At 40.6% G+C, this 21,438-nt stretch overlaps 1 protein-coding gene across 1 annotated transcript in view; it reads left to right on the top strand.

Annotated features, from left to right (window-relative positions):
* Positions 1-21,438, top strand: part of LOC103367378 (semaphorin-5B-like) — a 222,994-nt gene that overhangs the window by 132,746 nt on the left and 68,810 nt on the right. The window contains exons 6-8 of the mRNA XM_008295383.1: positions 16,292-16,354; positions 17,061-17,159; positions 17,276-17,489. Of these exons, the coding sequence (XP_008293605.1) occupies positions 16,292-16,354; positions 17,061-17,159; positions 17,276-17,489 (376 nt within the window). The remainder of the gene's footprint in view (positions 1-16,291; positions 16,355-17,060; positions 17,160-17,275; positions 17,490-21,438) is intronic.

Genomic DNA, 21,438 nt, shown 5'->3' with positions numbered 1-21,438 from the left:
TGACTTTCATTCAACAGCTGTGTGACTTTAAATATATGTTTTATAATGAATTAAATGAGCAGATCAGAATCACACTTGTGTTTTTAGATTGGTATATAGTTTTGTATAATGTATAACAGCAGAATGTATTCATTAATAATTAATGGTTTCATTTATGCTTCGGCCACATTTTTCACTGCAATGTTAAGTCCTGCACATCTGTGGTAATGGCACAACCATGAGCAATGTAACAAGTGATAAACCAAAGAATAACAGAGAAAGAACAAAAGATGATTTTGTTAATAATTAGCTTACAAAAACAAGAAAAAAAAATGGAATCAACATGTACAACATTTTCTCAACCACCCACAGTTGTTACTAATTAATATAAAATCGAGACTCTTCATACAATGGATATTTTACTAAATACATCATAGATTTGTTTCCATACTTGTCTCCTATCAGCTCTGTGTGAACACAGCCTGCAGTTCAGTCCTTGAATATATATTATAGATTGTTAGTCGTACCTAAGTGGCTGCTCTGCTGCACAGAGGAGTGCAGATTTATTTATTTATTTATTTTTTTTACTGAATCTGATTATTGCATTTTTTTTAATGAGACATTTAGAGTAGCGTGATTGTAATGAAATATGATTCTGAGCGGAGATTTAGTTCATTTTCCCGATTGAACTGCACGTCACACATGATTAGTTCGATGACCGTCAGAAAGTTGCAAATCCAATTGTTCTGTCTGGCTTTGATAAATGGTGTAATTTCGTTAGTTTGGGGGTTCGCAGGGTTAAATGCAGCAACGTTGCTATTTAGAAAATTGAGTTGTCAGATGACAGAAGCAGTGGGTTCGTCAGAAGAGGATTTACTGCCGCGGAGAACAGCTGGTTTCCCTGTTTGCTGTTGTTTGGTCCCAGCATGCATCACTTCCCTGCGGCCGACCAAGGGCAAGAGAACCGCGCTGATCTGAGGAGTCAACGGTCAGCTTGCTCCTTCTTTGCAGGAAATGTCTTATGAAAACTCCCTCGTCAACAGAGATGGCTGGGAACGTCTCGGAAAGAAAAATAAATCCCTGTTATTGTAGGTGTTTTTGTTGGATGCTTGAATTCCTTTAGGACGGAAGGAAATGACATGTGGTTATTCTGAAGACACGCTGACATTTTCTCATGCAGGTGGTGTTAGTTTGAAGTGGAGTATGTTCCATATACATGTCATTTACATAATGCACACCACAATACGCTGCCGTCACAGAAAGCAGGGGATCAAAATGAACAATAGGCCACAGGACGGCCATTAAGCTGACCCTCTGATATTCATACCCTTGTTTTGCTCAAAGTATCACGCTCGTCTCGTGCTGCCCAGCGCTTCATGAGTCATGGCTGATTTCATTTGCACTCCTCATTCATTTCTGTGCCGCAATTTGGCCGGAGATTTAATTATTGATGCCGCCTTTGTCAGAACGGAGGGATAATTTGAGCTACAGAGCTGAGAGCAAAAGGGTGCTACTTGTTATCGTGTAATGTGCTGCAGCCGGCGGGGAAACAATCGGAATGTTGTGTATGCAGGTTGCAATGGTACCTGCAAGTACAGTGTCTATGAAAAGTGAAAGTTTTTTATTTTGCTTTTCAGCACTGAATCATGGTCAGTATAATCTGACTTTCTGACAAGAATTTACCCCCAAGAAAGACTCTTTCATGTCAAAGTGAAAACAGATTTCTACAGAGTAACATTAATTATTCACCCCCTTTGTTTAAGAGTTTAGTTGATTCACATTTGGCTGCAGTTAGAGCATTGAGCCTGTGTGGATCGCTCTCAATCAGCCTAGCATGTCTGGATACAGCGATTTGACTCCGTTCTTCTTTGCCAACCATGAATTTCTTGAAAAGATAGTCCGGCCCAAAGTTCAAACCAACCATCAGAATGGGCAAGAAAATGGATTTAAGTGGCTTTGAACGCAGCATGGTTGTTGGTGCTAAACGGGCTGGTCTGACTGTTTCTGCTGGTCTACTGGGATTTTTACACACAACCATCTCGAGGTTTTACAGTGAGAGGTGTGAAAAAGAAACCAAATATCCAGTGAGCAGCAGTTCTCTGGTTGAACATGTCTTGTTGATGCCAGAGGTGAGAGGAGAATGGCCAGACTGGTTCGAGATGATAGAAAGGCAACAGTGACCCAAATAGCATCTCTTCTGGTGGTTACTTCCAGCAAAGCTCAAATCATCTCAGACTGTTTTTTTTAACATGACAGTGAGTTCACTGGAGTCCAACATTCACCAGATCTACAATTCTACAATTTCATTTTGCAGACACTTTTATCCAAAGCGACGTAGATCTCAACCCAGTAGAGCACCTTTGGTATGTGGTGGAACGAGAGATACGCATCATGGATGTGAACTGCGTCATGTTATTGTGGCAATATGGAACAAAATCTCTAAGGAATGTTTCCAGCAACTTTTTGAATCTATGCTACCAACGATTAAGGCAGTTCTGAAGGTGAAAAGAGTCCAAACCGGTACTACTAAAGTGTAGTTGATAGAGTGGCCGGTGAGCGTCACATATAAACTATTCATTATTTTTTTCTTTAAACACTGACTTTGACCCATAGAATTATCTGAACCAAAGAAATCTTCTCACATATTTTCTGTCAAATCATAAAACAATGACACCCCTTTCATATTCTAGGTGCTTTAGTACAGCGCTGCCCATTTATTATCAGTCCAGGATGGAATTATGACTATATCCGGGATATTCCAATCGGAGGGGTTCAAGATGGCAAAGACTTTGGGTGTGAAAACTAGCCTATGTACTGGACCAGCACAATCTACGTGGTCTATATTGGACATATTTAGCATGTAGTTGGGGAAATGAAGCATTTAATTTGGGGAAAGAAAAGAAGACTTGTTTTAAACTTTTATTAAACATTAATCTAGAAAAAAGTGTGTGAACATGAAAAAAAGGTGATGTGCCCTAATTAATGTCAGTGTGTGAAAAACTCAGTGATCTGATCTCAGGTGAACAAATTGCCCTCCGCGGCTGACCGGGGTGTGATGATCTGCCACACATGACTGACACTCGTTTGAGCCCGTGAGCCGTAACGATCTGCCGACCATGACTTTACACGGGCAAAAATTATTCCTGGATCAATTTCAGGGAATTTCATTGACAGAAACTGGGATTATGACATTATTCTATGACAATAAACGGGCTATTTTACTATGGGTTATATAGGAAATGATTCAGGACTTCGATATTTTATGATTATTGATATTCTATAAAGGGGTATGACTTTATGTGGGCAGCACTGTACTATGTTAGTGCGCACATTCACCTGCTTTACCTGCATCTTTCTTTGTACTTGTGTGGGTGCACACAGTACAGTAAGTATTTGGGGAAGACGAGGAAAAAATGCTCTGCACTGGTTGGTTGGTTGGTCGTGGAGAGAACTGTCTGCCTTCACCTGCCAGCCTCCCTAATGTGGAATTACAGTGAGTAGGAGGCAGCAGCATGGTGAGTGGGCAACCACATACAGCCTGTTAGCACATACTGAACCAAACAATGTATTCAACTCAACACCTTAACATCAAAAGGAGGAGAAAACAGCAGTTACGGTTATCTGAATCTGTTTTTCTTGTTAAATACCCACTACTATGACTACAAAACAGCTACATTTACATTTTAATGATGTAAAAAATACCATCACTCACAGCATGTTTCTATGTTGCACCCACATTTTCCAGTCGAAGAATAATATTTAATACATGGGGGACATATTGAGCTTTACATTTCCTTGTTATGGCAGCCATAGCATGTTCTTTACTATCTCGATCAGCCTTTTTTACGCTGAACATACATGGAGTAACCGTTTTTCTTGTGCTCATTTAGGATTCTGCATTGCAACTTTTGTATTTTTTTAAAAGCAACACTCTGTCCAAGTTGTACACATGTTTCAAACATATTTAGCAACAGAAAACATATCCAAGGTTCCATCCTTCTGTTCTCCTGCATGGCAGCAGGGTTTTCGTGACCTATCCAGACCTCGTCATTCCTCACCTGTCCACCAGGTGACCTCAGAGTCTCCCGCTGTCACCTGATTCCTCTCTGCTCACCTGTCCCCACCTTCTTTAATAAGCTCCGGTATACATTTACTGACCGCCTTCCTGCATGTATGTATTCTATTCTTGTTACAGAAAGCCTGCCAGTCGTTTGTACCTATATATAGACCCACTGTCTGTCCCTAAGCCTGTTCATTTGATTCAGATATCTGCATGTGGTTCTTCTTCCATGTTGCCTACACCAGGCTTTGAGCAGTACTAATATTAGCTACCGTTGTCCATTGGATACCTCCTGGCACATGCTTAAGTTTGCTGAAGGATTTTCATTGACCCTTCGATTCTCAAGCACTTTCTGAGAATTTTCTGCTCCATTTTTTTACTCAATGTGGGATCATTGATTTTTCACTGCAACATAAAGTCCTGCATCTCTATGAAAACAGCACAGCCATGACTAATAGTCGAGAGAACTCAAATATCTGCTTTTTTCATAAAAAGGTGAAAAAACAAAAACGGAATTTCTGTGATTACTTATTTTACATCAGTTGAAAAACCTGGAATCAACAGGTACCATAGTTTTCCAAGTGCCTACACCAATAATTGTGGACAAAAAAATAATATTATTCTATACATTATGGATATTTCACTACTTATATTTTTAATTTGCCTCTATACGTGGCTCCTATCTGCTCAACAAACACAACCTGCAGTTCAACTGAACCTGATTTTTTTTTTCAGTTGACTGTTGGTTGCATCAGAGTCCATAATGGTTTCTTGACTGCATTGAGGAGCACAACTTTTTTTACACATTTTTAAGTCATTTTGATAGCACATCATGATTATAGGCTCAGATTTGGCCAACCTGGCATCATGCTATAAATGCCTAGTTCAAGAACGTTCAAAATCTGACAATTGTCTCTGTTTTTTTTATTATTCTTGGCTTTGATAAATGGTGTGATTGTATTGATTTTGTAAAGAGAGCGTGCCTTTCAAATGCGCAAGAGGATTTTCAGGCTCAGAACGTTGAACTATATGTTCCAATAATCTCAGCACGTCGGATAGCACAAGCACACGTAGAAGAATTTAACCACAAAGAATTGCCTGAATTTACATTGGTAAATGGCCTAAAACACTAACAACGAATCTGCCCAAGCATTTTAAATAAACTTTTTTGCTGCTGTAGACACATTTTGGAGTCTGCAGCTGGATACCGAACCTCAAAAGCATGATACTGTTCAATATCCAGTTCTGTCACTGTGCCTCATCACGTATTGTCTTTCTGTGAAATTGAATCGTTTTGAAGAGAGTAGTCAGACATATACCGAACTCTATTTGAAGCTACACTGGATGCGTAGTGCTTTAGGATGAAAATATTTGTCTAAATGCTGCTTTTCACGCTTGAAGTCAGTCAGTGCAAGTTGTGGGGAGTGTTTGTAGGTTTGCATTCATGGCTGACTGACTGCTGCCTGCTCATCTCGTCTCCCGCTGCCGTCTATTTGCCGATGTCTGCACCTCGATGTTATTCTTAGCGGCACAAGCAATGTTCTGCATGTTTAGAACGGTGCAGCGTGTGTTGGATGTGTCGCTACACTGTGAACGCTGCTTCCCTGCATGTCTGCAGCAGCATGTGGAAGAAGCTGCAGGTAAATGACCTCCAGCTGCACTGATTCAGCCTGTCAGAGGGTCTGATAGGGAGAAGTATGCGCACATGAGCTTGTGGTTGACAAGTGTGTGTGTGTGTGTGTGTGTGTCTTTGTGTGTGAATATAGTGAATGGACACTGTTGTTGTGTATGTGAGAACGAAACACAAAGAAGAGGATGTGGGTGTGTCCACGGATCAGTGTTTAGAGACAATGAGCTGCGAAACAAAGGGTTGCTGAAAGTCGTGTTTCATCCATCTGTGGTTTCTGTGGCTTCGGAAACACTATATCTCTGTGTTTATATAAGCGTATGTAAACCTGTGGGTGTTTCCATGTAATTGCATATGTATTTATTCACTCACTCCTTCATTTATTTGCATTTTGCCAATGAAAGACGAGTTTCCCATACAGTGGCGAAAATGGCATGGAAATCGGTAGGTGGCAAATCCGGAGCATTTCCATATGAAAGTAAAATGTGGTTACAAAATATTTTAACCTTAAAAGAAAGAAACGCGTGAAGCTGCTCCACACAATGGGGAATCAGAATTAAAACAGGTATTTTAAAAAATGTAATTCTGTTGCAGTCCTTTTTGAAGGAGTTTCATTCGTCAGTGTTGTATGAAAGCAAATGAACACGGAGCTGACACAGTGAATAAACAGCAGAGCAGAGGGGTGACGAGGTGGATTGCATCACTTTCAGCTTCTTCAAAACTGCATCTCAGTGTTTTGTTTGTGTGACAACAGACTTTCAAGATCACTGGCAGAAGAGCATTTTGTCCTTTATTTCTTAAAGCGAGCATCACTACAGGTCTGGAGAGCAGCTGTGTTTCACCTGTAGGGTTTAACATGTCATGCTTACAGCCTCATTTGTTATGTGTACAAATACAATGTTCTTGGAAGATTACCACAAATGATATCAGAATGCAGCAAAGGCTCTCTGAAATGATTTTCTCTTCACCACACACTAAACTGCATTTACTGTCCGTTGGTTTATTCTACGCTACGACGCTACTTTCTGCTAACAATCCCACAAGTTAGTGCAGATTCCAGATGCCCAGATGATGGTGATGGTGACGTCTCAGTTTACTGCTCTCTACTGAGTGAACTGCTGAGTGTCCATCTTGAGTGTTGAGTGAGTGAACGAGGGGGAGATTTTCAACACGGCCAAAGTCTTGAGGCATCGGTTTCTATGGCAACAAACGGACAACACATCGGCACACAGTGTGGAGGTAACAGAGGAATCCCACAGCCATGAACTTCAATTAACAGTGACCCCCAATTTGGTGACCAAAAATAGAATACTGCAGAGCAACAAAAATAACTAAACTCTTTAGAAGTGTACTGCTCATGTCGTTTTTCTGCAACTTCATTAGTAAAAAAACAACAACAATTTTTTTTAAAAACTGCCAAATGTGCATGTTTCTCCTGCAATAGTCCTTCACTTTTAGAAATGTGACAGATATCAGGAAGTCACCTTCTGTAATCACTGGATTAAACTAATAAGTAGTTTGCTAGATGGCAGCTATTTTATAAATCATATGTTTAAAACCCAGTGCCTGAAATGACGTCTTAAAAGCTGGTGGCCAGACAGAATACAACCTCATAGAACAACCTCAGAGTTAGTTTTTGCACCTTTAATATTAGGTTTGTTGCAGAAGCAGGTGGTAGCGGCAGGAATATGTGCGACTAGAAACAAAATTTTTATTCTTTTTATTTGAATTTGAATAACTCAACCTGAATTATTGCATTAAAAATTGAATTTGAGTCACATAATTTGAATTAAAATCGCTCATCTTAAATAATGACAGCACCTATTTGTTGATCCGGGCATGTCTCACAGTACACAGACTCTGAGTGTTGGAAACTGAGTTTAAATTTTGAAACTGGACATGGACTCAAAATAAATTTGAATCTGATAAATTCAAATTCAAGTTACGCGATTCAAATCCAGTTTTTTTTTTCTTTTATCATCAAGTTGACTAATTCAAATGATGTCATCCATATTCAGTTTTTGAATATAATTATTCAAGTTGATGAATATAAATTATGTGATTCAAATTCGGTTTATTTGATAGTTATTCAAGTTGACAAATTCAAACAATGTTATTTAAATACAGTTTTTAATACATGATTCAATGCAATAGTTTTAAATTCATGAATTCAAATTATGAGATTCAGATTCAGTATTTAATAAAGCTATTCAAAGTGAAGAATACAACTTATGTGATTCAAATTTTGGTTTTTGGTACACTTTTATATGTTGCCAAATTCAAATAATGTGATTCAAATTGAATTTTTAATACAAATTCAAATTATGTGACTCAAATACAGTTTCTAGTGACACGACTTTCTTAAAGGGCAGCAGAAACCAAAAGTGTGGATGTTTGGAAAAAGGCGACTTTAGCTGTGACACGAGTGCAGTCATTTCAAATTCAGCTGCGTACCTGACGCAGATACTGTAGCAATTAAACCAAAGTTTGAAAAAAAAAAATAACTTTATTTTATTTATCCCAGAAGGGAAATTCAATAAAACGAAAATGACTTATTAATACGGGATACAATTTGGGTTGCAGAGAACCCAAATAATATCAACTGTCGATTAGACGAGCACATGATGCGTCACTGGTTTCCCATCTGTGAAGGCTGCCAGTGGTGTTCACTTCTGCGTTGCTGCGTCGGTGGCTGAGTGTTTTTTCCTCTGCACCACCTGGGAACCAATTTGTGCCAAATTTGGCCATATTGTGAAGTAGAGCGGGTGTGCTGGTATATGTATATATGTGTTTAGTGTGGGTTGTCGCCTGAAATGGCAGTTTACATAAAGAGAGGGATCGCGCTGAGCAGTGAAAGGCTGGAAACAATCAGCGGCAGATGAGTGTAGGATTGAGTCGGATTGTTTCCAGCGTCTCAATAATGAAGAAACATACAGAGGAAAAGCCTGCGGTGAGGCGCTTCTGTATCAGGATGAATACGGAAGGAAAGACGAGGAGGTTTGAGCAGCAACATGCATCCTTTACTTTATGTCTTCTGTGACTGCTAGCAACCTGCGAATAATAAATACACATTTCTATGAGTTTTTATGGCCACAACAGTCGATTTAATGAGTGTTTCATGGAAATGTTCTGCTAAAATGTTCTCAGCTTTCACTATCAATACTTAAAGAAAATCTCCGGCTAATATTTTGTCATACTCATTAGTCTGAATGGGCTATTCTGCATTTCATGCCATTATTTAAGCTTTACGTACGGGGTAATAATTTAGCCGTTTCTTATTATAGGCTGTCACCCAGATGTTTAAATTATTAGTCTCTACAGTAAAGAAACAGTCCAGCGGATTTTTAATACGTTTCCACACTAAGCCAGTTAGACAGAGCCCCACTGCAGTGCTACACAAATCTATCTTGACTGTAACAAGTGTCAGACAGCTCCTATTCAAACAACCATTACTCCCCTGACACACTTATTTACAATATTCATGAGTTATAATTAGTTGTCACACATGATGTTAGCAGTGTGTCAGTGAGAGGCGGCCTTATCAACACAGCAGCACATTTCAGGAACAACCACATTTGCAGCCGCCGCCGCTCGCAGACTCTCTTTACTTCATTAGTGTTTCCCGCTCTCCATCTTTTTTTTTTTTCTTTCTACGTCCTCCCCTTCTCCCGCTTTCTTTCTCGTAAAAATAGAATTCATTTTCGAGCCCGGCCACCGTCTTTATGCGGTAAAAGTGATGAATCCTCTATCCTGCCACTAATTGTATTTTCTGCAATTTTATTTGCCCATAAAAAATTCATGTTTTCCCCCCCGTCTCCTCGCCTTTAAGAAAGATGCCGTGGGCAAGATATTCTTATTGTGTCTAAGGAGCGGCGAAATTGGGAGAAATGGGGTGTCGGGCTCAGGTTTGGAGGGGGAATTGATGGCACGGATCGTACGTGGTCGTTGGCCTTACTAACAGATGGAAATTAACTCTAGCACGCATCTGAGACTGCAGGCACAAATAAGAACGCCTCGGTGCCACGGGGCTGCATTTGAGTATGAAAAATGGCAGTAAGTTAGTAGTTAGATGAGTCTTTAATTGTCTGGTGTTTCGCGCATGGAGGATATTGATTTTTGTAGTTCACTGCGGCTCTTTAATGAACAACGTGTTAACACATTAGCATATTAGCAGTGGAAACTGCAGCAGGAGAGAGCGCATTGCAAAATCAGTAGAAGTCATTCATCACAGATTCAGAACATACATGTGGTTTCTGCAGATAGTTTGGGAAAAGAGTTGTGATTGAGGCTAAACTGGCAGTGAATCACTGTCTGGGTTATAGTATGGTAGGACCACATTTAGTGCACGTAGAGTAAAAAGTAAAAAGTTTGAGAAGCTTGTTGGTTCCCATTTCTACAGCAGTCCAGACCAGTTTCTTTTAACTGTGACTACTAAGTTTACTTGATGCCACGCGGATGTTGATATCAGTAAACTTTAAGCTAACAGCTGGTTGGAATAAAGGCAAGCTATTTGTTTTTTCAATGTTGGTATGCATCAGACAAAGAGGATATGATGTATATAGTGAGTGTTAGAGGTGCTGGTATATTTGAATGAAGCAGGATAGTTGTTGTCCACTTGTCTTTCCAGAGTCAGATTTTGAGCTGTATTTTATTTGGAAAAAAGCGAGTATGTTTGCTTTCCAAGATCTCGCATTGTTCTCTTATTCTAATTGTAATTCTTTCCAGATATCGCTCAGAAAACAAAATACATAACATGATAAAATGCAGTACCGCGTTAAAGAAAAACCAGGAAGATGTATGTACGACACGCTACTAACAATCAAAACAAGTAAGCTAAAATACGACTGGAATAGAAAAGTAATACTGGCAATGACTCTGAGGTAATAAAGTAACATCACACACGATAATTAAATATTCTAACCACATATGACCACAAGTAATGCGTACATTTACATTATTGCATGTATTTTCTGTTTCCTTTAGTACTGCAGCTACTTAAATTCCCTTTTCTTTTCAACCCTTCATGTCTGGTGAATGCTTTGCTTCCAAACTGACATCCCTTGAAATGGTCTCAAAGTTGGTGTAGTACATATCAAAGGAAACCGCGTGACTTGACCTTTCCAACGATGCGAGGTGATCGTCTGCGCGGCCAAGCGTCGGAAATAGAAAATAATTTGAATCCACCTCAGATTTAATTAAAGTTACGACCCGCACGTAGCTGTCGTCACCTTATTCTCACTCATGAAGAATAAGGTCTTTGAGTTGCTCATGAATCTGTCGTTGCATAGTTATCTATGAAGTACTGTCTTTGAATGAATGTTAATATATGCAGTTCATATTAATATCATATTACAAGAACAAGCCAAACCGAAGCTTGTTACATATTTGTACGTACTGAAAATACATACATACAATTCACTCATTCCTCTGCTTGCCATTTGAATGAATCTCTATTCTTTAATAACATCGCCCTATAGCAAATCAAAATAAGTCTGACGATACTATCAGTGTTTCTTTGTGCACCAAAGAATAATCTGCTTTTGCATCAGATTTCTGCATCATGAAGCTGACAATACATCCCACTCTGTATGAGAATCAAACACAAAATAATGGAGTTTTCATTGCAATGATTCAAAAGTTGTGTTGAAAAGATGAATGCGGGTCATCTGTGCAGTGATAATCCTAGAATCTGGGGGGTCCAGGACCAAGTTTAGGAACTTTAGGAATTTTCACAGTGAACTTTCCCCACTGTGGGATCAATAAAGTTATCTTTATTTTTATCTTTATCTTTATTTGGAGCAAACGTTTACCCGGTTTACTACGTCTGCAAGGAGGCAGCTGTATGCGGCTACTTCAGTGAATAAAATAATGACAGTAATTTTCGTTTTTTCCATGTTCTAAGTCATTCAGTGTCCCAGCTTCATGTTTCCTCAACACAATTATGAAAACATGTCTCTACTGCCAGTATTTTATGTTGAGATACACATAAAAAACACAACAGTTTCATAGTACAAAATCTGTTTCTCTTGATATAAAGCCAAATTTATAAAAAATCTGCAAGTATTATAATATTAAGTGATGGAAGATCTGGATGGCCTCAACTGCTCTGGAAAAAATAAGAGGCAGCATGTTTGGTGAGTCCTTATAATGACCGAGATAAAAGCCTAAAAGTAAAAGTAGTGAAATTCCACTTAAAAACTTGACTCACAGGGTTAAAATTAGTTTTTGTTTTCTGTTTAACCTCATTTTCTCACTAAATTAATGAAGATCTGACTGTTACAGTGAGCGAGTGCGTTGCGAGGGACTCGTCTGCACTGCAAATAAATAATTATCCAGCGAAATGAGAACCTCTGCACTGGCTGGGAATTTATCTCTTTACCTCTGCTGCCCACACAGTGTGCAGCAGCTTTTATTCATTCAGTCGATGGCGGCCAGGGCCATTCATGATTTGGTACAGAGGAGAAGGAATTTGAGGGGAGAGCATGTTGAGGCAGAATTGGTATTCTCACAGGCTCTGTGTGAGTGTGGCTTTGTTCCTGAGTGGTGTGAAGAAGAAGAGACGGACAGAGAGCGGAGGGGGGGAGGAGGAGGACCGAGGGGAGGGTGGCACTTTTCTGGTGAAGGTCAACGGGTTAAGCCGGTGGGGATCCTTGGAGACGGGGCCCTGCCGAAAATATGGTAATGCTTCCAAGCCATGATTCATCGCGAAGGCATCCACCTCCCCTTGCGTTTGTGTGTGTGTGTGTTTACAATGACGTCACCCCATCAGTCCCCGGGCTGTCACGGGCTGACAGGCAGGGCTGTGGAGGAGCAGCGTTTTCATTTCAGCGGGCAGAGTGATGGACTGCCGCGGAGGAGGGGCGGGGCCCAGCCTGAATGGCAGGTGCCACGCTGTTCGTTGCACTCGGGGGACGCAGAGTTTTAGCTTGTTGACTGTCTGCTCGTCAGCGTGACTGGAAAGTAGAGCTTCCTGTAGAGCACATTAGTGGCTTTCTCTCTCTTTCTCTCTTTTTTTTTCTTATTTCATCTTCTGCTTCATGTTCGGTGTCTGGAGCTCGAGTTTCATTTTAATCACAGTTTACTTTATATAGCCGTCCCCTGCTGCCGTCTCTTTCTCCTGTGCAGTCTGAAGCAGGTTAATTGAAGGAAGCTGCTGTGGGAGACGGGGAGATGAGCTGTAACTATCAATATGGGCCAGAGCCTACTTACCGGTGTTCTAGCGGCTGCAGCGGCTTAATATAGCTTTATAACTCTAATGAATTTGTCTCCATCTCGCCTCTCACCTGCACTTGCACATTGTCACAGAGGGGTTTTTTCTCGTTGGCTCAGTCGTTTGGAGCTGCTCTATTCAGGATTTTTTTTTTCCTGAGAAAATGACAATATGTGATGAGTTGCTTGCAGTGACAGCCTCATAGATTATCAGTGGAGTCTGCTGCCTCTTCCTTCTGCTCAGTGGAGGGCTTTAGTCCCTTGCAGCAGTTTGTTTTGATTCACTCTCTCCACTCTCATCAAGGCGTGCATCAAGAAAAAGCCAAAACCCATTGCATCTTTCGCTGCAGTGTTCCAAAACTGTCCAGCAACTAGTAAGTTCAAACTCCACCTGCAGCTCCAGAGCATAAGGAACAAGACTGAGCAACTGGTCCTCCATAGTGTGCATTGAATCGCTGACGCCACCCTACAAATGACACAAGTTACCAATTTTGATTGACCACTCACCATATGATAGCCCTCAAGGACATCTGATAGCCAACGTTGCTTCCAAAGAGCATCAATCATAGCTTTTTGACACTCTGACATTACAATTACTTGCTCCAGTGGGAAGACTGCCGTAGTTTTACATTTGCAATTATCTAAGACAAATGACATGTGTGGTGGGCGCTGGGCTTTAGCAAGGAGAGGACAAACACAGTGGCGTGTAGAAACGGACATTTCAGAGTTGATTTGGACTGAAAACAAGATAATTCAACAGGTGATTTGAAACAAAATCAACATGTAGAATAATGTTCCTCAGGGTGTAGATTTATAAGATTTAAAGACGCATTATGTAATATTTTCAGCCACATAATGGGGTGGAATAACTCTAAAACAAACTTAACGACAGCCTTGATTTATTAAACTGTATTGGCAACAAGTTAGCAAATTGTTGTGTCCGCAGGATAAATGGAAGTCCAGTTTTCTACTCCGTTTTTATCACCCACGGCTGTTGATTAAAAAATATAAGAAAAGATAAAACTGTATCCTGAAGGAAATTCTTTGGCTATAGCTCAGAAACAAACTGTGCTCTTTGGCAGCTAATGTTTCAATTTGTCTACCAGCTAGTTTCCAACTTTGTCCTCCAAACTTGTCTTCTATGCAGCATGACAGTTAGAATCCCATAAATCATAAAATCAATCAATAAATACATAAATAAAAAGTTTAAGTTGTTTATTTTATTCTACAAAAATCAGTAAAAACCTGAAATCAGCATGCACAAGATTTTTAAAGTGCCTCTCCATACTATAGATAGTTTTACATTTTTACTTTATTTCAGTAGCTGTTTACTCTCTGCGCTGTGAATGCAACCTGCAGTTCAACCAAAAAATCCCTAAACTTTTGTTACACCAACTGTTGGTTGCTTCCTGGTTGTAACAAGTAGCGCACATGTTTCATTTTTGGGACATTTGTAAATGAGACCTGTAGAAAAGAGTGATTTTAATTACAATTTGAAGCTCTGATTTTATTACATTCTCCGGCAGAACGGAATGTAAACTTTGGTTTTGGGCAGATTGTATACAGTGGATTTATCAGAGCATGTTCAGTGAACACAGCTGTCTGGATATAAGACTGATCAGCGCACTCATACGTTAATGTTCTGTGAAACTAAACCAACAAACTCAGAGACGTTAGAGAGAAAAACCTGCACACATTCCACACAGAAACATGAAGATGTCCACAACAAAGTAAACACCCAACATTTATATCCAATACAGTAAACTCAAACAGATGGATCTGAATATGTACAACAGGACACATCCTAAATTAGATGTAGTAATTTGATTCGGCGCTCATATACCAGCAATATTGACTAGTTGCACTTTAATTTGCATCTAAAGCAATCAAGACTGGCATTTAAAATGTGGAGGAACAGTTTCCTCTGCAGCGATTTGGCAGCAGAAACGGTCCTGGCAGCGCAATCAAAAAACAATCACGCAGTCATGAATTGTCCATGAATATCAACTTAGTATTAAAGCAAGAAAAAGAAATCCCAGGACAATGTGCAGATGTTTGACTAGCTCATTAGGCTGTGGGTAGTACTGTTCAGTCTGCTGTTTTCACTCATTAGCAACAATTTATGCGGAGGCTAATCATCCAAAATCATGAGCGTCCACTCCTGCAAGCCCAGTTTATGGACTCCATGATCTGCGAAATAAGAGATCTATTTATACACTCGGTGAATTTAAGCAGAAAATTTTTTGGCAGTTGTCTTAAGTTCTCATTAAAGGTGCTTATAATGTTTTATTTAAATTCTTAAAGAGCTTCATTGTCTGCACCGAGGATCGCAAAATATAAAAAAAAGTGATTAACTCACAAGTCCACTTTCCCAGCAGAATGGAAACAGTCCTAGGGGTGTCCAGTTTTTAGTGTCTTTTAATGAAAGCACAATAAAGATCCAGAAAAAGAACAAAAGCGATGTCACCACGGGACAAATGAAGTCAGAAATTGTCAGAGACTGAACATAGTGGATCACATTTATTTCTTTACTCTGGAGTTTGACCCAGTTTCGTGTTGACTCTTGGTTGGCCTCCGTTGGCAGGACTTTGGTCACAACTTGGTCCAATCGTCCTGGGAAGACAACGATCTAAATAATTATCTCCTGATAGTAATCTCTTTAGCGAGGAGAGAAATAAAGGCAAACAGAAAGCTGGAGATGGATTGACGCTATACAATGGCAGTCTTTTTTTTTTTTTTCTTTCACTTTTGGACATTTAGCTAACCTTCCTACTTGGGCAGTGAGATCAGAGAAGAGGCGTAGATGGGGGAGGATGAGTAAAATGAGGCCAGTGACACACAACAGGGGGTCCTCTGGCACCTGCTCATGTACTCTTCATGCCAAGTGAGGGACATCTCTCAACCCTCTTTACAAGAGCCAGTGCAGCTCCGGTGGCCAAGCAGCCTGTGTGTGTGTGTGTGTGTGTGTATTAGTGTGTTTGCAGCGCCGCCTGCATCCATAATTAAGCCCGCGGCATAACCATCAACAGGAATATAATTGGCCAGTAGGAGTGATGGTGGGGTGGTGGAGTGGAGGTGAATGCTGCAAACTTCCCGAGAGAGAGCCGAAGAAAAGGGGGGGAGAAGATAGAAGGAAAGCCATTTACATGCTAATGCCGTCCTCAGTGCTTCAGCTGCCTCGTTGCGTTCCTCGCCCGCTACCCTCCAATAAGCTCTTGGCCGGCGAGCCAGTCACCATGTTTACACAATAAACAAACAGCAATGAGGTTAAAGTCTTTTCATGCGTCTTTTTGAGCGTGCCTACAGTATTAGCAACAGTCAGTTGTTGCGTAACTTGTTGTGGTGTCTGAAGGACTCAGCTGACTGCTTCGGCCCCCTTTGTCATCCCTGGACTTTCTCTTGTTTTTGTCTCCTAGGCGACAGAATGGGCACCGGACGAGGAAACCAGGAGGTCCTGTCAGAGCAAAGGCAAAACAGAGGTAACCTCCATCACGCCCCCAATTACAACACTTCATGTCAGCGCTGCCTGACTTCCAGAGAGGCCATTTTGATATCTTCTGGCTGTTGTGGCGCGGCCCTCGTGGGCCTCGGGGGAGGGCTCGGTACAGAACAGCTATTTCAGACCCTTCAATCAAGAGTTGTTTTTCTTGAAGTGAAGCGAGAGGGCAAAAGGAAAAAGGGAAGGAAACTGTGCACAAGAGAGACACTCAGAAGGACTTCCTTTCAAATATGTCTGATAACAATTGCAGCGATCAGTTGTGAGAGCGTCGTTTTTATCTCTTCCTATAGAGTGAAGAGTGACACCAAATACACAAAACAGACAATTTTCTTTGCAACCTGCATCACTACAATTACCTCAGTTCTTAGCCACAGAGGCCAATAAATCAATTTCACGCCTTTGTTGAGACAGATTTGATTTTTACCGAAACACGTACTTGACTTATTGTGGAGCCTGTGTCGATGTCACAAATGGGCCTCCAATTTAGCGGCAAACGAGCATTCATATTTTTGAACAATGGACTTACAGGAGCGAAAGCTGCAGGCGCTGAATTACTCTGCTTTTGATTGCTCGCCAGTCGGGTAGCAGAAGACTTGGTCCATTCTTCTTCTGGAGTATTTAGCTCCTCAGCCACCTCAGCTTGTGCTCCACTCTAACTTGTCTTCTCCCCCCCTGCTTGTGTGCAGATTGAATGTCAGAACTACATCAGAGTCCTGCTGGTGAACAAGACTGAGGTCATGACCTGCGGAACGAATGCCTTCCAGCCGCTATGTATTACCCGAGAGGTACAGTTAAGCGTGTGTTTGGATGTGTAATTTGGTGGAATTCCAGTGAAACCACAGTGGATTTAACCTGCTACCCTCCTCTGTCCTGTTTCCACTCCGTGTCCGTGCGATCTCAGGTGGGAAACATGAGCAGCGTGCTGGAGCGAGTGAACGGAGTGGCTCGCTGTCCGTACGACCCTCGGCACAACTCCACGGCGGTGGTGACGGAGAGCGGAGAGCTGTACGCCGCCACCGTCATCGACTTCTCCGGCCGCGATCCCGTCATTTACCGCAGTCTGGGAGGCATGCCGCCCCTCCGGACCGCCCAGTACAACTCCAAGTGGCTCAATGGTAAAGTAGCACCAAACTATCACTGAAATTTAGTATCCCAGTAAAAATTTATTTTGCTGGTTTTTTTTTTTCTTGTATCAGCTGCAGCTAATGATGATTAGTTGGTGAACCATCTGAACCCCAAGCATTTTTTTTCACATTTTCCTCACTGTGTCCTCATTTTTGCCGCAATTCATTAAAAAGCAAAAAAAGTGCCCACAGATGTCAGTATTACTGGAAAAAAGTGGCTCTAGATACTAAAGATAGTTTACTACTCACATTTTGAATCCATTTATGTGTCCTGTCTGCTTGGTGAAAACACTGCCTGCAGTTCAGCCTAGTTTGGCAGAATGTTTGCATGCTTGCCATGATTGTCACTTGCAGTTGAGTCACTAATGGTTGTTTGTTGATTGTTGCACTGAGAAGTACAGAATTTGAGTTTTTTTTGATTTCTGGAGATTTTTTAAATGAGACGTTTAGAATAAAGTGATTTTCAAGAAATATCAGGATTTTACGCTTAGATTTAATTTAACTTTTTATCGAACACCATGTAAGAGGTCAGTAGTTCAAGGACTGTTGATGTGTTTAAGGTCCGATGATTCCTCCTGTTTTTCACAGTTTCTGGCTCTGATAAATGATGTGATTTTGGTGTTTTTTCTGACGTTCAGAAACCCCAAAACCCACACTCACAGATATACGGGACAGCTAGCAGACCGCTAACTTTACCTTTAAATATTTGATCTATATTTAAAATGTCACAATTTGAAAAAAAAAACAAAAAACAAAACTGCCATCAGATGTTTTCCGAGCACAAGATGACACTTTGAAACTGTCTGTTTTGTCCAAGCAGCAGGTTAAAACTCAAACAATGCCCACATTAGAGAAGCTTACAGCAGCAGGTGCAGCATGTACCTCATACAGTTGATTCATTTTCAGTTTTCATTTGTTGACTTTAAAAATATTTCAAATTTCTGTGCAATCTTTACAAATACAGATAAAACAATCTGGAGTTTGAGTGGTTTAACCATTTGTTAGTGTTTCCCAGGTTTGCTATTTTGCTAATGTTTTGTATCAGGTGTGAGAAATCTAACGTAATCAGGCCTGTAACCTGATCGAGTCTGAAGTCTTGTTGGATTTCAGCAAAATCCACTAAGGTTAAATTGTGGAGGCTCATGTCAAACTACCTCTGAAAATTCCTGTTGTTTCTTTAAACAATTTCCGAGGCCTGTCTGGAGCCGCAGCTTGGACCAAGTGTGCACTTTTGCTTCCAACACAATCGGCTCTTTTGTTACAGCCAAGACAGATCAATCTGACGGGGGTTTTTCAAAGGATTACAAAGGCTGTTTTTATTTGAAGTTGTGTGTGGAACGCGGGACAGGTTAGGCATAGGAATTGGTGGGATTTATGGAATGACGGAGAACATGAAATGCTGTCAATCCCGCCGGTGTCGATGTCAATAATCTCCCTGCTGCTGACACTGTGCCTTTTCCTGTGAACACAGTGCAGCAGAAATCCATTCACACACTTCCTGACTCCAGCAGAAATGGAGATGGGCCCTCCGCTGAGGATGTCATGAGTTGCTTTGATATGCAGAAAGACTTAGATAACTGGATTAATGGAGGTTTATGGAGCAGTGAAGTGGGAGGAGTCATTTAAGCATCTATGGTTGTAGAAGTAAAGGTCAGATCCATTTTCTGTGTCATAAATGTGAGAGCACTTTTAAAGCTTGAACGGATATGAAAGGCTCCAGGTTTAATTATCAGTACAAAACATGAGCAGTTGTATAAGAAAAAATGACTGGTTCTTTCATAATAAAGCCGGTGCTGCAGTTAATGTTTATTTTCAGAATCAGTAAATCTTCTGAGCTAAAAGAGCCACTGATAGGTTTGAAAGTATGTTATCTTAAAAAAAAAAAAGCTGCAAAAGTACATCATTTATTAGAGCAAGAAACTGTAAAAACAGAAAGAATCATTGGGTTTATGAATTCCAGATGGTCCTTGAACTACTCATCTGTAAAACGCTGTTATGTTGGAAAATGTAACCAAATCTAAGCTTAAAGTCAAGATATTTCATCAAAATGACTTTGTTTTACATATCTCATTTGAAAATTTGCTAAATAAATAAACACCACTGTTTGCTTTAACCAGATTTGGTAAAAAAAAATAAAAATTCAACGTTCCTCGGCACAACTGAGAGGCCGATAGTGACTCAGCGGTGACCAACAGTCATATGACAAAAATTCAGTGATTTTTTTGATTGAACTGCAGGCAGTGCTTGGACAATCCAGATAGGAGACAAGCATGGAAACAGATCAAAACGATTAAACAGTCGTCAAATATCTGTAAAATATCTACATATAGAAGGAGATGATCACCATTTTTTTTCCAGTGTTGGTAACATCTGTGGGCATTTGGACAAATGTTGTACACATTGATTCCAGATTTTTTTGTAAAACAAATAATGAAAGAAATTCACATTCTTCATTCCTTTTTAATACTTTATGGCATTAAAACTTTGTCAAACTGTACAGAAGACATTTTTGAGCTCTCTCTACTTCTAACCACGGTTGTTCTGTTTCCATAGAGGTGCAGGACTTTATATCACAGTGCAAAAAAGAGCCCACAGTGACTAAAGATGTGAAATGTAAGGAGAAAAACAAATCCAACCCAGCTTGGGGTGTTTTCTGGGTTTTCCTGCTTTATATCTCAGTTAACCTGCTGAATGTTTCGTCTATAAAATGTCAGAAAAATCACAACTCTCTAATAATTGCAATCACATTTTCCTGGAGTCCCAGGTGACGTCTATAAATGGCTTGTTTTGCCCGAGCAGCCAAGTACAACTCAAATTTGTAGAATTTACAGTAATACGAAACAAAGAAAAAACAGCCAATCCACACAGCCAAGAAGCAAGAACTCCTCAACATTTACTGCGTGATGAATCACTTCAATGATTAATCACTAGAGTCGTTTAATTTTATTTGACTAACGCATTAACCAACTAATTATCAACCGCACATGCAAGAAATAAATATTCACACATGTCTGACTGGCTGCATTATGATGAGGAGTACATTTTGAAAGATTTGCACTTTGAGGAGTTGGCAAGAATAAAGGAGGGAGGGGAGTGGAGGAGGAAGAATGGGAAGCTGGAGTGCAGCCAAATGTGGGAGAGTCTGAACGTGTGTGTGTGGTTTTGTGTGTGTGTGTGTGGTTGTGATAGAGGGGAGATGGGAGAGTTGTAGGGCAGAGAAGAGGATGAGGATGAGAGAGAAGCAGGGAAGATAGACTGAGGAGTCAGTGAGCGGTGTAATTATTCCTCACTGCAGGGAGAGGGTGAAATTACAACACACAGCATGCTTCCCACCATGCAGGGACTCTGCCTGTGTGTGCATGCAAGTGTGCGCTTATGTATGGATGTATTTATACTGTACACAGGTCGCACGTGCATCCAGCTGTACGTGCGCTTATAAAAACCACACACACACGCAGCAAAAAAAAGATGAGTAACGAAGTAGATAGTGTCCTCATCAGCATAATCGCAGCCGGATACACACATGTTGCCCCTGCACTCCAGCAGTCAAAGCCTGCTTTGCTTCATGGCTGATTCTGAGAGCGTTACTGAGTTGTGTTCCCGCTGGATTTGGGGTGTGAATGAAAATCTCATTTCCAGCTCCAGTTCAGGAGAAGCGAAGGCAGGGAGGGGGTCGTGGATCTAATCAATCTGTTCCCTTATTGGATTGGTCGCCTGCCAGGTGCTGACCAACTGTTTCCCATCATGCATCTGAATGCCACAAGGAGCTATACAGAGTCGCCTGTGAAATAATCTACGCAATGTGCTTCACACAATCCCCCGTGGACTTTATATGTGGCCACATATTTATTTATATTTGTGTTATTCACTTTCAGCCTCGTCTCAGCTTTCATAAAAAACAGTGTTTTTGGCACATGTATATGAACAGGAATCATATGAA

The sequence above is a fragment of the Stegastes partitus genome, unplaced genomic scaffold (assembly GCF_000690725.1).
Source record: "Stegastes partitus isolate 25-593 unplaced genomic scaffold, Stegastes_partitus-1.0.2 Scaffold1042, whole genome shotgun sequence".
Taxonomy (NCBI): domain Eukaryota; kingdom Metazoa; phylum Chordata; class Actinopteri; family Pomacentridae; genus Stegastes; species Stegastes partitus.
The sequence above is the reverse complement of the archived record's forward strand: the minus strand, read 5'-3'. Positions and strand labels throughout refer to the sequence as shown.